The 16,985-nt window shown below is 45.7% G+C and overlaps 2 protein-coding genes across 3 annotated transcripts; both read left to right on the forward strand.

Annotated features, from left to right (window-relative positions):
- Positions 1 to 2,539: 2,539 nt before the first annotated feature.
- Positions 2,540 to 6,697, forward strand: LOC123120356 (transcription initiation factor TFIID subunit 13). Of its 2 annotated transcripts, none has more exons than XM_044540327.1 (6): positions 2,540 to 2,761; positions 3,882 to 4,331; positions 4,431 to 4,468; positions 5,198 to 5,257; positions 6,149 to 6,223; positions 6,324 to 6,697. In XM_044540327.1, exons 2-6 carry the CDS (start codon positions 4,013 to 4,015, stop codon positions 6,435 to 6,437), a joined length of 606 nt encoding a protein of 201 aa, XP_044396262.1. In that variant the 5' UTR covers positions 2,540 to 2,761; positions 3,882 to 4,012; the 3' UTR covers positions 6,438 to 6,697. The 2 variants fall into 2 exon arrangements, with proteins under 2 accessions (XP_044396262.1, XP_044396260.1); XM_044540325.1 differs by having other exon boundaries at positions 2,546 to 3,723.
- Positions 6,698 to 10,675: 3,978 nt separating this feature from the next.
- LOC123120357 (PLASTID TRANSCRIPTIONALLY ACTIVE protein 6, chloroplastic) lies at positions 10,676 to 15,985 on the forward strand. Its single transcript, XM_044540328.1, has 6 exons — positions 10,676 to 11,284; positions 11,583 to 11,651; positions 11,736 to 11,840; positions 14,593 to 14,712; positions 15,488 to 15,577; positions 15,657 to 15,985. Exons 1-6 carry the CDS (start codon positions 10,727 to 10,729, stop codon positions 15,771 to 15,773), a joined length of 1,059 nt encoding a protein of 352 aa, XP_044396263.1. The 5' UTR covers positions 10,676 to 10,726; the 3' UTR covers positions 15,774 to 15,985.
- The last annotated feature ends 1,000 nt before the right edge of the window (positions 15,986 to 16,985 follow it).

Below are 16,985 nucleotides of genomic sequence, written 5' to 3' on the forward strand. Positions count from 1 at the left end.
CCAGAATTCCAGCTGCCGGCATTCTTCCTCTTCATGTAAATCTTGTAAAATAAGAGAGAAAAGGCATAAGTATTGTACCATAATATGAAATAACATACCATAATACAATAAATATCAACATAAAAGAATGATACAAAATGGACGTATCATTGCGCGGGCCTCTAGTGATGTTGTCACCTGAGAGGTCGGCTCCCTCGCGGAGGGCCAACGAAGAAGGCCGTCGAGAGCCTGTCCACAGTCTCTGCAACCCCCTTGGCTCCTACATCGTTGGTCGCTGCGGTCGCAAGTGCGAAGGACGCCCTGAACGCCTGGCTGGATGGGCTTGGCGGCCTCGTTGAAGCCAACTGCTAGGTGAGAGTTTTGCGTGACATTTGGTATGGCACCGGTAGTAGCTCTTCCTCTAAATATTTCCCTAAAAAGTGCCACGTCGCTGCTGTCGGAGTGCGTTGCGCCACCATACCCTTCGTGCTACCACCGCCGCCAACCACCACGCCCCTGCCATCGACCACCTCACTGCCACTACCAACCATTGTCGTTGTCGCCTGCCCATCGGTCATAGTCGACCACCGCCGATCATCACCTCTCCGCTGTCGTCCGCCCACCGCCGCCGACCAATGCTTTCTATTGTTCGTCGCATCCCACTGCCCGCCGTTGTCGTCATGCTACCGCCAAAGACTACTTCTAGAAAAGTTTACAAGCGTACTCGTTGGAGATACTCACCTGCAAACCTGCGCTCATATATACACGCATACACTCACCCCTATGAACGCACACACGCACACCCTACCCTATGAGCACCTCCGAAAGACTGAGCCGGCATATCATCTTGAGATTTTACGAAGTCACCGTAGGAGCCGTGCAGTCGAAGGGTACGTCTCCTCCCACTGAACGCTCATCGTCGGAAATCCTGAAATAAATCCAGAATAAATGCGAGCACTAGGACTTGAACCCTGATGGGCTGGGAATACCGCTGTCCACCTAATTAACCATTCAACCACAGATTGGTTCACAATTCCCTTCTGTTTATAGTGATGCTCTTACACAGACTTCTTTGGACGACAACCCAACCTCCCCTCCATCTAGGGGGAGATAGCTCTCCCTCTAAACCTTCTCCTAAAAATGCCATGTCAGAGGGCCGTCGTCGGAGTACGCGGCGCTGCCACCACACTCCTGCGCCGCCACCGCCAAACCATCGTTGTCGCGACCCGTCTGCCCAGCATCGACAACCACCATTCGCCTGCCTGCTGCTTCGACCACCGCGTCGCCATTGCCGACCATCCCATCGCCCGCCCACCCGCCACCGCCGACAATCATTCATCCGTTGTCCACTCCCGCGGCTGTGCCACCGGCAAAAAACCATTTTTAGAGTCTGCATGAGGACTTGTCGAAGGTTCGCACCTGCAACCCTTGACAAACGTTTTTGTTTGAAATTCTTACTTGCAATCCTTCACAAATGTTTGATTTGTCATGGTTAAAAATCTAGGACAATGCTAACGCCCACACATGTGGTGGGAGCCAAACCCGCCCACATGCCCTATAACACACAGACTGCGCCACGTCACCGCATGCATGCATGTGGTAATCTTTTTGGATTTTCAGTTTTTAAAATGTTTTATCTCTTAAATGAAAAATCCGATTGAAGATCCGTTTTTACCATTAAATCCCTCGCGACGAGATCTTCGAAACTAGATCCCATATCAATATATGTCGACGAATTTTTTTGGGGGTTAAAAGTTGTCATGTCTATTGTACATGAATTGCCATGATGTTTACACTGAAGTTGCCATGGTATGTTTCAGCTATTTTCTTCTACATTTAAAAGTAAATTTTGACATATTATGAAACGGAGAATTAAGAAACTAGACTTGCCATGCACCATAAACTAAAATTGCCATGATACATGCACTAAAAATTGCCATGGTTCACACAAAAAATATTTTAATGGTCAAAGTACTGGAATTGCCATCATCACAAAACTAAAATTGCCACATGGTAACTTTAGTTTAAGCACTATGGCAAGTACAGTGTAAACATCATGACAACTTTTGGGAAAAAAAATTCGTCGAAACATATCAACATGGGGTCTAGTTTTGAAGATCTCGTCGAGACGGATTTAATGGTGAAAACAAATTTTTAATTTAATTTTTTAATTAGAAGATAAAACATTTTTAATCCGAAAACCAAAATTTTTTCTGCTGATGTCATCTGTTCATACGTGGCAAAATGAGTGATGATGAAGGCGTGTGGCCGACGTGCAAACGGCCCTCACTTGTGAGCGTTAGTATTTTCAAAAATCTAACGTCAGACAATTAGCATTGCCCAAATAATATGAACACACCATACAACCATTTAGAAAAAGATTTTAAGGGAGGAGATGCTCTTAATTCCGAAGACCCGTTCCCTGTTCCCTCTATTTATAGCGATGCTCTTACGTGGACTTCTCTGTGCAGCAGCCCGAGCCCGACGCGGTTCCTCCCCCCATCGCCGCCGCCACCCGCCCCCATCTCCGGCCGCCGGAGCCCTTTCTCTCCAACCCATACCCCCCCCCCCCCCTGTCCCGACCTGTCTTCCTCCCGCCTCCGTCCCGAACGCCGACACCGACGCCCCGATCTCACCGAGGCCGGCGAAGCACAAGTCACGAACAACGCCGCCAGCCCCGTCTTCTTCCCGCATAGACATCGCCTTGTCCACCCCGAGCTGCTTCTGTCCCGCTACCGAAGGCGACGCCCCCGTCCTGCTTTGCCTCCTCTCCCTCATTGGGGTATCTCAGTTCCTCCCCTCCCTCGTTCTGCTCTCTTGATGCGCGCTGCCACTGGGGTGTATATGTGGGATGATGCGCGTGCTGGCTGGTGTGTGTTCTAAAATACGAGCGATGGCTCCATGATTTTGTTTGGATATACCCAACTTCCCGTGCAGCTGATAAAGGGAATTCGACAGGGTGGTCATGCTAGAACTGTTGGTTTTGCTACGCTCCATACATTATTTTGATGCAACCTAACAGTTGAATGACCGTTGCAGGGTGTTAATTTGTAGTATAGTTAATCTTCTATTTCTAAATAGCTAGTCTCCACTAGTATGTTTCTCTGCACATTCACCTCAATATTTGATAGCCATCCGATCGAAATTGTGTGACATGTACTCATATGTTACTTCTTTGCATTAATCTATCCATGAAAACATACCACCTATTCAAGTCACGCATGTCTTTTGGGGGGGAATCAAGTCATGAATGCATGTGAGTCACAAGTTAATTTTATTGCGTTAATTTTACCATGGTCATGGATGTTATATGTTGTGGAAACTTGGAGCAAAATATGTAGTTCATGCTTGCCATTGTGTTAAGTTCAATTAATGTTAAAATCGTTTTGTCAGATACTTTGTAGGTTTTTTTTTAAATGTAAACCCAGAACACTCTTGCATTTGTTTTTCCATTAGTTTTAGTTGTTTTAAGCACCTTTTTATGCATATTTTAATGTGGTTCCTGCGGCAACGTGTAGTGATATGAGCTCATTGTTTTTGTTGTGCTTATTTTTCTCTCAAGCAAATTTTGTCGTGAATTTCACTGCAGATTGCTGATCTCCAGTTGTTAGTTCTTATTCGATACTTCTCCCATCATATGATGCTCTAGCTTATCTATATGGCAAGATAAAATAGAGCTGACATGTTGGATGGTGCGCTGGATTAGTGTCACACCTCTAATTGCGTGGTTCATCCGAGTGTTAGGTGCTTGCTTATAAATTCTTGCAAATTGCAAACTTACATAGATAAAATTTGGTCTATATGGGCAAGATAAAAAACATTGTGATTCTGCCACCAAAATTCTGCCTATCTGCTGCTATCGTTGGCAAACTGATTTCAGGTTGCACCATACAACCGCGCAGGCTGAGGCCACCATAAAAATCGCTGACTCGCAAACCTCCTGTCTTGTTCGCTGTGATCCTCCAAAGCAAGAGCCAGCCGAAATAACCTCTGTCCCTGCTTCGTCACTCTGTCCCGCCCCCCTGACGGTAGGATGCAGAACCCTGGCGGCAATCATCCTGCTCCAGCCGCAGCAGCGGCGGGCAAGTTCAAGTCCTCTGCGCAGGGTGCGGTAGTGGCCTCGGGCCATGGCCATCAGCCATCCCCAGCCACGCCTGCGGCTGCCAAGTCCAGGTCCTCCGGCCACTGTCATCACTCCTCCCCGTCCATGCCTGTGGTGGGCAAGTCCAAGCCCTCAGCGCATGCTGTGGCACCGGGCCAAGCGTCCACTTCTCACCAACCACACCCCATCGGCGTTGGTGATGCAGCTGCATCGAGCCTTAAGCGCAAGCGTAGCGTCTTCCAGAAAGACCGTAAGGCCTTCTTCTGTTTTCTGAATTGTGAGTTCTTTTCTGTTTATTTTTCTCCTTAAGTTCCATACTTATGGTTTACTTCTATTTGTATTCTTGCAGTGCAGCACATGATGTATGGGTTTGGGGACGATCCAAATGTAAGTTGACCCATGACCAATTCTCTCTTTATTTTTCAGATAAGAAATCTGTAGAACAGAATGCAATCAGTGTTGTCTACTTAGAAATTCAGGATGCAATGGGTGATAACTGACATTTTGCAAGAAGATTGTAGCAAACACGGCGTGGGTTTACCATGTTAATATTTAATGGTTGAAATATCTTTAGATAAAGTAAAAGGGACATAACTGGAAGCGGTACACATTTTCTTAGACCGTGTTTATCAACGATTTTTGGTTGTTGTTTAGCTTACGCCTTTGCAAGCAGACAACAACCAATCCCTATCAAGTGTCAGTTCATATGGGGATAGTGGTCTCATGCAAATTGACAAGGACCTCATAAATTATGCATGTTGTTCATCTATGTTATGTTAAATCTGTGGAAGGAACTGCTAATATTTTGGTCATGAGTAGCTACTGGCCATTTGGCCTAACCGGATGCCTTTCTGTTGGGCAGGTCCTAGAGAAACCCATAGATTTTTGCCAGCTAGCATCTATTGCCTCTCATTTCTTTTCGGCGCTGCTGTGTGGGCAGCCTTACATGCCTTGTAATAATTTGTTTACACTCTTTGCACAATAAATAAATAGGAAATGCTCCTACCAAGGATCTCAAAAAGGAATAAGACAGTAAAATGAACACGTTCTCGTTCTAAAGCTTAGGTGTTCTGCACTTAAGATGCAAGTGACTTCATCTTTTCACTGGTTTTGCAGCCACTTCCTGAAACAGTTGCACTTGTGGAGGACATCGTTGTAGAATATATTACTGACCTCGTAAGTTTTTCTGGCATTTGTACAACTATGTAATTTATGTTTGGCAAGTGCATCTGCACCTGGGTGTGGACAGTAAATTCAAATAAAATAGCAAAAAATATCTGAAGTTTTTTAGCATCCAAGATGCTCCATTGCGCGATGTGTTTGCAAAAATTCGTGATGTTTGGACATTCAAGGAGTTAGTGGCAAAAAAATCTGTGAAAGAAACTTTGAAAAAGAACACTGTTTGGATCCGATTTTTTCTTTTTTGCCTAGAGGTCCTGGAATGTCCAAACACCATGGAAATTTGTACACTCCTTGCGCACCTCAGCATCTTTGATGTAAAAAAATAAAATAAAAAATTATTTTTTTCTTTTTGAATTACTGTTCATTAGGTGCAGATGAGCCCGGGCTCAGATGCGAATTGCCTATGTTTGGCCTGCTAAGATTATACTTCCTCTCTACTCTCTAGTGATCTAAACGCTCTTATATTTCTTTACAGAGGGAGTACAAACTATTCGCACATAGAAAGGTCTTGTTGAGGGTTGCTTGATCTGTTGAACCATTGTTCTTCTTTTCACTAGAGTCCATTAAGTAAACTGAGGAAGTTTTGGCTAGTTTCGTATACAAACAGATACAATTAGGTCACTGATTTTCTTGATTAATAATCTGAATATATATCAGCATCTTGCACTGTACGATAGTGAGTCAATGTGATTTCGAATAAATGTAGTATAGACAAATGAGCACCATCTACCTGCCACAACTTTCAACACAATCCATTCATGTTGAACCAAGAAATCCAGAGTCATGCCATATTTAGCAAGTTATGCAAGTTTGTTTATAATTCCATAGTTTTTTTTAAGAATAGTTTTATGGTTCCATAGCTGAGTGAATCCAGCCTTTTCCCAGGTCCACAAGGCTGAGAATGTGGCTTCAAAGAGGGGAAAGCTCTTGACAGAGGATTTTCTTTACCTTATCAGAAAGGTATGTTTCTGAATTTCACAAGAGAATATGTGTTTTCCTCTTCACTTGTGCCACCAGAGTTCGCCAAAACTAAGCACTCACACTTCACTTTTTTATGTAGGATATGCGGAAATTGCACCGCTCTACTGAGCTACTCTCCATGAATGAAGAGCTCAAGCAAGCAAGGAAAGCTTTTGATGTGAATGAAGAAACACTAGTAGTAACTAATGAGTGATACCTCCTTGAGGAGCCACAGAGACTTCAGTATCTACAATATTCCACTAACTTGGTCATACGATGCGTATTGCTTCAGTTGGATGCCAGTCAGCATCCATTATGTTTGCAGAAGTTTGTTTCCTGTCAATTTGGCGTCAGGTAGCACTTTCCACTGTACTTAATGGATGATTGTACGCTTCGCTCAGTCATACTAGGCACTAGAACATGAAGCGCACCCGTTAATCTTGTAAAAAATAATGGTAAAAGTATTTGAGAAAATCCGGTTAGTTAAAACATCTAATAAAATTTGAATCATTCAAATTGCAGTGCCTTGATAGCGGGCGGATCATTATACTCCTATAAAGGATGTTGTACTACTCGCCTCCGGAGGGCATCCTCGCTCGTGAATGTCCTTTGCGCCGTTTGATCCACGCGTGTCTTGCGCCGCTGGCTCCTTGGCGCCCCCGATCTTCATGGGCGCTTCTCACCCAACCGGCTCCTTGGCGCCCCCTGCCGTCTGATCTTCATGGGCGCTTCTCATCCAACCGGCGTCCTCGGGGTCCATGACAGGTGGGCCGCAGGCGTGCCCGAGGCCACATTTTTGTGTTATATTATGTCTTTCCTCTGCGTGGTCATTTCCTGTGTTGGGTAAGAGCGGGTATCGTTCTGTCATGCGTGGGCATCAACCCCTTCCCACCACTAGGCTTGGAGGGGGTTGCTAAGCGTGTGTTGGGTCGTTTTCCCCGGTCCGGTACACGGGTTGTACCCGGCTCGGTCAGTGGTTCTCGGTATTCCACGGACCAGAGCCGTTGCTACTACCCCGCGTGGGGATAGCCAGGGAGGGTTCTCGGTTTGCGCTAATCGGAGCCCCAGGGTTGGCCATTTCTCGGCGCTTGCCGGATTCTAGGCGTTTGTCGAACCCGACGCGTTGTGTGTGTGCGGGGAAGGGGGGGTTCCTTGATATCTTTGGGGAGGTTATTCGGCTTGTGCGAGTCTAAGTGCTTCGTTCAACAACGCTTGTTTGTTGTGTTCCCTGTGTTGCTCGCCGTCGTGTGGCATCACATCGTCGCGGTTGGGTTGTGCGGGTGGTGTGTGCGTTCAGCTTGTGTGGGCCGAGTTGTCTAAGTCAGAGTTCGTTGTGACATGCTTTGTGTGCGATTCGATTTGTCAGTGTTGTGTTGGATCGTTGCGGTTGCATTGCACGGGAAGTGGGTGTGTTGTGTGCTTGGTTGATACAGTGTTTGACTGTTTGTTTGTCTCATGTGTACTTTGCCATCATATGTCGCTGCTTTTTTGGATGCTCTATCTCTGCTACTAGCCTTGTGGCCACGTGTTGTGTGGTGGGTTTAATCATTTTGCTTGCCTGCGTGGTCACGTTGCTCACATGTCTTTTTTGTTAAGGCGGGATAAGGCCACACTTTGAGGATCAGCATGAGCGTGGAGTCCATTTCTTCCCATGACACCATCGTCACTTGCTCAAAGTAGGCGAGAGCGATGGGAAACCGGGAGCGGTCGGCGGCTGTTTTGGCCTTATGGCGCTCGTCCTGCTCGACCCACTCGGAGTACTCCCAGGCTATCTCCCAGAACTCTCTCTCAATGTGGTCCTCTTTAGTTTCACCGGAGAAAGGGCGAGAGGAGGCCCGTTGAGAGTGGCATGGTCTATGGGGGTGACTATGGCGGCGAGTTTTGCGACAACGACGATGGGTTAGGCCATGCTGCATTTTTCGCCGAAGTCGTAGTTGGGGGGGGGTGTTATATAGGTGCAAAGCATAACAATGATGGGTTTGGGCCTCGGGGTGGCATTAGCTCTAATGGTATGAACCTTATCGTTTTTGGTGTCGGGGTTGTGTTGCTTCACCACGACGTTGATGATTCCACTTTCTTACCACCTTTTACCTTTTGTTTTGCTTCGTAGTTTTAGAGTTTTCCAGATTTATTGCGCTCGTGCACACCTTTTTGTCCATTTTCACCAGGATCCCAACCACAAGGAGTTTTGAGGCATTAGAAGGAAAGCCCAAGAATATGGAGTAAAAATCATGTTAATTTGCATGATAGAAACCTAACATATGAAGCCTTGATAAAACAGGGAGAAAACCAGCCTCATAGGGGAATCCAGATAAGAAGACGACCTCTCGTACTAGCATGAACGCTCGTACCAACTGCCTCCGCCTCCCCTGGTCGACTGTATTATCCTCATGCCTTCAGACGGGAGTATGACATACAGAGAGAACAGAAAACTCCACCAAAACGAAGAACCCTAGCCTACAGAAGGGATTCGGATGTGGAATCGACGGGAAGGGCTCTGGCACGCCATCACCTCATTCATGGAGACTCCGACATCTACCATCTTCATCACCATTCCCACTTCCATCTCTTTGTAATACCGAACCCTAGTGTATTCTTGCATGTATTACTTTGATCTATCGTTCATGATTATCACAATTATCCATAAGATGCTTATTGTTTCTATGCCTGGGTGATTCCCTAGTTCTCGGGGATATGAAGGAACCATAGTATGTTTAGGTGTTGAACGCCGATAGGATATGACACCCTCATTTGCATTTTTAAATTAATAATGTGTAAGGATGTCCACTCAACATTTTTTCCTTCAATAGCTATGAAGCATATTACTGTCGTTGTAGAGGTAAAGAGGTTACTTTAATATACTCACTTCATTCTCTTTGCAATTGATAGGGAAGCAATGGAGAGCATTTGCTGTCCACGAGGTGTCTCTTAATTATCCCTGTCGTAACCTAAATATGGGGAGGAACGATAGTGACATGTGCAATACAGAGACTATGATTGTAGCACGTATGTTTGTACCAGTCTTCACACACTATAAACATCAAAAGGAGGCTTAGTTACCCTCCAACCAGACATAGAGTTGTTTCAGCAACTTGAACAGTGCGAACAAATTTCTCTTCACCAAGCCTTCAGGTTCTATTTCCTCGCACTCAATTTACTTTTGTACTTTGTATTCCGAAGATCTTGCTCCCTTTATGTTCTCTATTGCAAAGACTTTGATGTATCCCTTCCTATTCCGCGACATGAGCTATGCCTACTTTAGTCTTCGCTATGCTCTATGCTTTCATGCTTCAGATTTTGTCTTCGACATGTTAGTGTGTATGTCTGCTAAGTACTTTGTTGTCTGTGTAGTTAGTCTTCACTGTAGCATTTGTCCGTCCATTTTGTCTCTGTTAAACTTCGGTTAGTCCATTTTATTTGAAATAATTTTCAAAATCTCCAATTCACCTCCTCTGTTCGATAACTGCCCTTACACACGCACATGTTGTCTAAATGATCAAGTCAGAACTTTAGATAATATGTGTCCCTCTCTAACCAGTCCCATGATGCAGTTGTTGTCATTGTTTTGTGCAATCAATTTAAGTCAATGCTCATTGATTTGCATTCCAGGGAGCAACAAACATATATTTATTCTTCTTGCCTTCTCGTACTCCAAATCCTCTACTAAATCATACAGTATCAACATGCAATTTTTTTTCTAGCATCACCGAAATCATAAAAGACCTTTCCATTCACATAAGAGATAAGACCTATTCGCTCCATTATACGAAAAAAACCGTAATGCACTAACTCTAGAATGTAGAAGCCAGTGCCTTCATCTGTCAAGCGAGGAAACAACAAAGCCTCAGCACAGCCGACTGGAACCCTACAATTCCGAGTAGGCAAACGAGCTCGAATTAAACTTGAATTTTAGTATAGAAAATTGTCTGAACACAGTTAATTGCTCACGAGCCTCTTCGGTCGACGCCACAATGATGATCACGTCGCACTGCCGCGGAACGTCGTCGTCCTCAAGGGAGAGGGAAGAGGCGTTTCGGGTGGCACAAGGCTCGAATGGATTTGGTATGTCAGTAGGGGCCATATTGCAAAGGTACAACCGTTGACTGCCCTGGGATGCGACGGGATTATGGAAATAGACGGGGCTTTCCACAAATTGTGCATCGAACGTGCAAGGAGGAGGGGAGGGGAGGGGTATGTGGAAGAGCTGCATTGTTCCAGAGTACACATAACGTAGATGTGATGTATTTTCATATTTAGTGGAGCATTTCTCAACTTAGGGACGGTTATGATAAACGACAGTTATAATTAGCACGCAAGTTGGAGGACAAATTTTTGTGCAAATACTAGCTTTATGTTGTCTTTTTAGTTTTGTGGGTTTACGTGACTTGTAGTATGAAAACGTATTACCATGAAAAATAAAACGCTGGAGGACAAAATGTTTATTTTCCCATTTTAAGTCGCATACGGTGGACAGTGGCGAGAGTGCAAAACCTTCTCGCGCTAATGGCGACCACTCCGCTCGCGACCGCCTCTCCCTATCCATTCCCCTCTCTGCTCTCCAAAACCCTAAACCCCACCTCCACCTCCAAGCTCTCTCCTGCGCACTCCCTCTCCCTCTCCCTCCTCACCACCCCAGCGCCCCTCCTCCTCCCCCGCAGGCAGGGCCGGCGGCAGCGTGACATCTCGGCGGCGTACGGTGACGGCGACATGGACGACGACTTCGGCGATGCGGGCGACTTCGACCTCGACGGAGACGACGGTGTGGGGGACGACGACGACCTCGACAACGAGCAGGACTACGACGTCGACTACGACCGCCTCCTCGCCCCCGTCAAGCCTCGGCCGCAGCTCTCCGGGGTTGGCAGCGGAGGCGAGGAAGGGGAGGGGGACATCGCCATGGTCGCGGCCGAGAGCTTCGTGTCCACTGGGGCGTCCGCCTCCGACACCGTCGTCGACTACACCGTCGACGAAGATGAGTTCCACAAGATTCGCCTGCTCCACTGCGACTTCTTCATCCGCAAGGTGCCCGATCCTGACCAAGACGTCTACGACTTCCGAGAGGTATCCTAATAATTCCCCTTATCCACTGGTACATTTTCCAGTACTTTCCTGCTCTATTTGAAATAGGCTATTTCACCATTCATGCCTGCAAAACTGCGTTTGGCCTATGTGACATTTCATCTAACAGACTAACATGTCAATCGACGGCAATATTAGGACACTTAACAAGTACTCCTCCCTCCGATCCATATTAATTGTGTCCTAAATCAGCGACAATTAATATGGATCGGAGGGAGTAGTATTCTTCAAGCCAACTGTGTGGTGCTTATTCTGCTCAATATGGCATTGTGTGTAACAGATGTATGTCACACCGCCTGACACTGACATCTACTCCATTCCAAGGGTTCTTGCCCCGATGCCACAGAAGGTGCACATATCTTGCTATTTCTTATTTTTGGTGCATGTAAAATGCATTAGGTTATTAATTGTTGATTTTCTCTTTGAAATTCAGTACGTGAGGTGCGTGAAGAAAAACTTTGGCCGCTACCATGTAAGTGAGCCACCGGTTGAGCATCTGCGTGATCCCCTGTACAAGACAGAGAGGGAGATCATGAAGGTATGTGTGAGAACGTTGCCTACTCTGCTAGTTTGTTGTGCCATTCCGTTATGTTCCTTCTGTTGTAAACCAAATAAACTGGCTGAATGTGGCTTGAGAATTAAGTATTTAACAGCCATAAAGGATCTGAAGTTCTGTCCAGGGTTTTTGCTAGGGATGCAAGCAGTGGCCCGCTTGTCCTGCTAACCATGCCATTTAAGTGTACTAATGGCCTCAACATTTGTACTAGAGTGTGCTAGTATGCGGGAAACGGGGTGTGCTGCTTGCATCCTTAGTTTTTGTCACTCGATTTGCAGTAGTAATGTATCATAGTTGCTTGGTGAGACATGTCCTTGCCAATGGTAGTTTTGACTTGTGAGGTAAAATTAATCTTAATATGCATATCCAATTGAAGAGAAGCTTGTCCAACATCGTCTGAGATGGTTTGGGCATATTCAGCGCGGGTCTCCAGAAGCTCCAGTGCATAGCGAACAGCTAAAGTGTGCTGATAATGTCAAGAGAGGTCTGGGTAGACCGAACTTGACATGGGAGGAGTCCGTAAAGAGAGATCTGAAGGACTGGAGTATCACTTAAGAACATTTTTTTAGACCGAAGGCTCAAGGAGAGCCCGGCTTTGAATTAACGAAGCCATCAATCGGCCAGGAGATACAACCACCCGCAATTACAACGAAGCAAAGCAAACAAGCAAAAGAAAAGGAAAAAAAAAGACGGCAGATACAAGGTGATGCCCGAACAACTTACTAGCCCCAACGCGTACAAGCAAACAGAAAATAAGCAGTGTAGACTAGCTTGATGTGGTCGAAGCCCTTCAATGCGCGAGAGGAGCACCATAGCCCTGACAAAGAGCAAACTTCAGGGGGAGTTACAGCCCAGCAAAGATGGACATGCCCTCATCTACTCCGATAGGTGAACGCCGTCCTTGTACTGACCCTCTCCACTTCCGAAGGGGACCCCTGCCCCTCGCCCTGGATCGAAGGGCGCCGTACCGTCGGCAAGTGGCAATGCTCCCCTGAGCAAGGATTGGTACAGCTTCCAGGTCACCATGGGAGATTCTCAGCACGACCCACCTGCTGCGCTAAGAACACCAAACGAAGAGCCTCGTCGAGACACAATAATCCACACCCAAGGAAGAGAAGCTGTTGTTGTGCTAGGTTGATGAAGAACTTGCAAGCAGAGGATCCTAGGCAGCCAATGCAGATAGCAGGGCAGCACCCGCTGGAATCAGCACCAAGTTCAAGCCTTCCACGCCCTGTTGCTGCCAATGGGGAAAGAACCCTATCTTCACCCCGCCCATGCCATGGCACTGACAGCCGGCGAGCAAACAGCCACAAGTCAGGCAACGAACAAACAAATAGTAGGAAAGCACTGCCCCAACAAGAAGACCATGGCGCCACCTCCACCTGCAAAGCCGCCACACACTTGACAACCACACCCATCGCCCCTGCACACCCCCAACTCACCCAAGGCGGCACCTTCAGGAAGATGACGACGCATGAAACGCCGCTGCCGCCCAGTCTGTAGAGACTAGAGTTTTCACCCGGGCATGAGAGTGGGAGGGAAGGGGGTAAACGCACCTCGACGGCGCCTCCAAGGAGGAAGACGGCACCAGGAGGTGTCGCCGTCGTCGTGGCCGGGAATCCAGCCAGGGATTTCTCCCGGTCCGCTACCACCCCTCCAGCAGCCCCGTCAACAGCGGATCTGGCGACCAGCGGCCGCCAAGGGCCAGATCTGACGGGGGGGGGGGGGGGGGGGGGGAGGATGCGAGGAAGAGGAGGAGGGAGAGCACCACCAATCGAGCATTGGTTGCCGCCATGCCATCCACACGGCCGAGGAGGAGGGAGAGCACCACCAATCGAGCATTGGTTGCCGCCAAGCCAACACCGCCGCACCATCTGAGGCCGCCGCCTCGTCAGCCGAAGCCCTCCTAGCAGAGCCGGAGCGGCCAGATCCTCGCCGCCACCGTCATTGGTGGGCGCGCGGGCTTCGCCGGAGACCTCCTCTGGCAGCGGCGAGGGGGGAGGAGCAGGGGAGGGGAACGCGGCGGCTAGGGTTCGTCGCCTCCCGAGTCGCCCCGAGAGGAGCGACGCGGGGGCAGGGGAAAAGGGTCCGCGAGCTAGAGGCGATCTGGGTATACCATCACTTAAGAACTAGACATGGACAGGGGTGCGTGGAAGCTTGCTATCCATGTGCCAGAACCATGAGTTGGTTGCGAGTTCTTATGAGCTTCAGCTGTAGCCTACCCCAACTTGTTTGGGACTAAAGGCTTTGTTGTTATTGTTGATGCATATCCAAGCTTCGGTTCACATGAAGTTAGCAATGAAACTCCTGAAAACATCCCGCGTGGCAGATTCTACACTTCTTATAGCTTCTTTACGGGATGTGAAACGCATTGTTTATTGTCCTCACAGTGCAAATTATTGTAGGTGCTAAAACAGGAAATCAGCAAATAAGTACAATTACTTAGTTAGAGCTGCTTAAGCTGCACGGCTACATCAGTGGGTTTTCTTCTAGCCAAGCTTTAACTCGATTTCCAGCCCAAGATTTGGGACACTTAACTGTCGTTAGCTGCATCATATGTTTTACTGCTTTCACCTTAGTATGTTTATAGGCCAGCAGTTCTGCTCACTGGACATGCTAGCTTATTGTTAATACTAAATATTCTTTTCCATGATATAGTATATTAAGTACATATGCATCTAGCTTCATGATCTTATTAAGTATATGTATTTCATTTTTGTTTCTTCTGCTGTAGGTTTTCTTAACAAAACACTACAGAAACAGGCGGTTCAGCGATACAGATTTTTTCCTTGATTTTGAGGAGATTTATGTCATTGACTCAAAAACAAGGTCAATCACAAGGGCAAAAGTAGTGGTAAGACAATTGAAATCTTAATTCTTCTATGATATGAAAATAATAGTTTCTCTTATGTATTTAAGTAATCATGTATATCTTTCGCAAAAAGTAATCATGTATATGGAATCTACTGTAACTAATTTTATACTAGTTTCTCATCTAATCTAAATAGTTCAGCCATCTCACCTATGTGCCTGAAAGATAAGTTTTCACTAGTCATTGTTCATTTGCTCTGTTTGTTTACTAGTGATGATTCTGGATTCTAATCGGCTGTATCAATGTCAAATGGTGCAATTTCTTCTGGATACTACCTGTTATTTGTCACAGAATGTCAATCATATTAGTATGGCTCCATATTTGTGGATTCTCATGTAAATATTAGTATTATCTGGATTTACTACAGTTGCAGTGTCTTCACAATCAAAATTTGTGGTTGGCCACTGAGATTCTCAATCCTTTTATTGATCATTTAACGAATAACTGCAACCCATAAAACCCATAAAATATCAAATTAAAGAACAAATAAAATTCGTTAGCAGTCTGATGATGTCAAGAAACTAGGGTAGGTGAATTCCATACTTCTCTAACACCAAAAACTTGTTTTTAAGTGATTTTTTTTCTTTGTTAAGTACTAATTCTGGTGTACTGTCTGAGGTGACTGATATGTAGTCGTCTTTGACAGGTGAATTGTAGACTTTTCTAACACCAAACACTTGTTTTTAAGTGTTTTTCTTCTTTGTTAAGTACTAATTTTGGTGTACTGTCTGAGGTGATTGATATGTGTCTTTGACAGGTGAATGTCCCTGAAGGAAAAAGGAGAGATAGGAGAAATGACCTGCTACTCATACGGGACGGAGGGGAGTCTTTCAGAATAACTGACAAGGTAGTTTGCTTGCTTCACAATTATTATTCTCTTGTTAGCAACAAGCTTGTAGAGCTAATTTCGGTCATTGGTATCACAGTCTCAAAGAGACGACGCCAGCACTATCATCCAGAGAGAAGAGTGGACGAAATCGAGACAGGATGTGGAGAAGCATTTCCGGAAGCTCAGAGATTTTGACTACTCGAATTGGTTCTGAAGAAACTGGCGTCGAGCTTCGTCTATGCAGCGATTTTGTTGTTTCTTTAGCTGCTGCTTGTGCTAGAGCTAATTAACCGTGGTGGTCAAGTGAGAACTGATATTTTATATGTGGTACGTGTAGCATCGTAGCAAGTACCGTAGAATCGAGATGTATGCATTTGAGCAGTATGTCTCCGAAAATTCAGATTAGCTAAGCTAATGGGTATTTTACGTTGGCTTGAGGCAATTAAAAAAAAGTGGGGTGTTCCGAGAATCGAACTCGGGACCTCTCGCACCCGAAGCGAGAATCATACCACTAGACCAAACACAGAGATTGGTTTCTACCTTCTAGTACATAGTTATATAATATAAACAAAATTTTATTTCCAGAAAATCACCATGCACATCCCCCATGACTTGAATGCTGAGGAATGGAGGCTAAAGTAATTTCATTGGATGTCAATTCACAGTTCTCATCGAACCTCTTTGCTTTTCCTGATTTTTTAAAGTGATTCATAGTAGAAGTATAAAGGACAATCGAATAGGTATTTGTACACATCTTCCCGTGACTGAAAAAACGGTCAAAGTCGGCTGGAGTCAGATAGGTCGATTAACGATGGGCTCAGGATTAACAGGCGCTACCGCAAGCAGTCATGCTCCCGGAAACTCTTTGTTGCGCCCGGGCACGCATGCTCTTTTGTATCTGTTCCAGCGTGGCGTTTCACACAGTGTAGGGCCTCTTTGATTAGCAGGATTATGAAAACGTAGGAATAAGAAAAGTAGAGTATTGAAGTGGCATGCCCACTTGAATCCTATAGAATTAGCAATGAGTGTTTGATGTCACAGAAAAAACAAAGAAATTGAAAAAAAAGGTTGGAGTGGATGTTAGATTTCCTTTGAAATGTAGTACAAAAGATTCCATAAGAAAAATTCTTATGGGAACCAATTCTATGAATTAAAGGACCAACATAGAAAAAAATTCTAAAGATTTCAATCCTTTAAAATTCCTATAGAATTCCTTTGAATCAAAGGAGCCCGTAATATTATCAAGTGATCTTGAAAGCTGGTAACCGAAACAATGTCTAGCAAACTGGATGCCTATTTACAGTTTTACATCATACCCGATCACAGGGTGACATAAAAAAAAGTCTGAATAAGTAGTGCTTATTACAAACATACCACAAAACCAAAAGAGCCACCTAACAACAACTGCCTAGAACTGCAAACTTCA

The sequence above is a fragment of the Triticum aestivum genome, chromosome 5D (genome assembly GCF_018294505.1).
Source record: "Triticum aestivum cultivar Chinese Spring chromosome 5D, IWGSC CS RefSeq v2.1, whole genome shotgun sequence".
NCBI classification, from domain to species: domain Eukaryota; kingdom Viridiplantae; phylum Streptophyta; class Magnoliopsida; order Poales; family Poaceae; genus Triticum; species Triticum aestivum.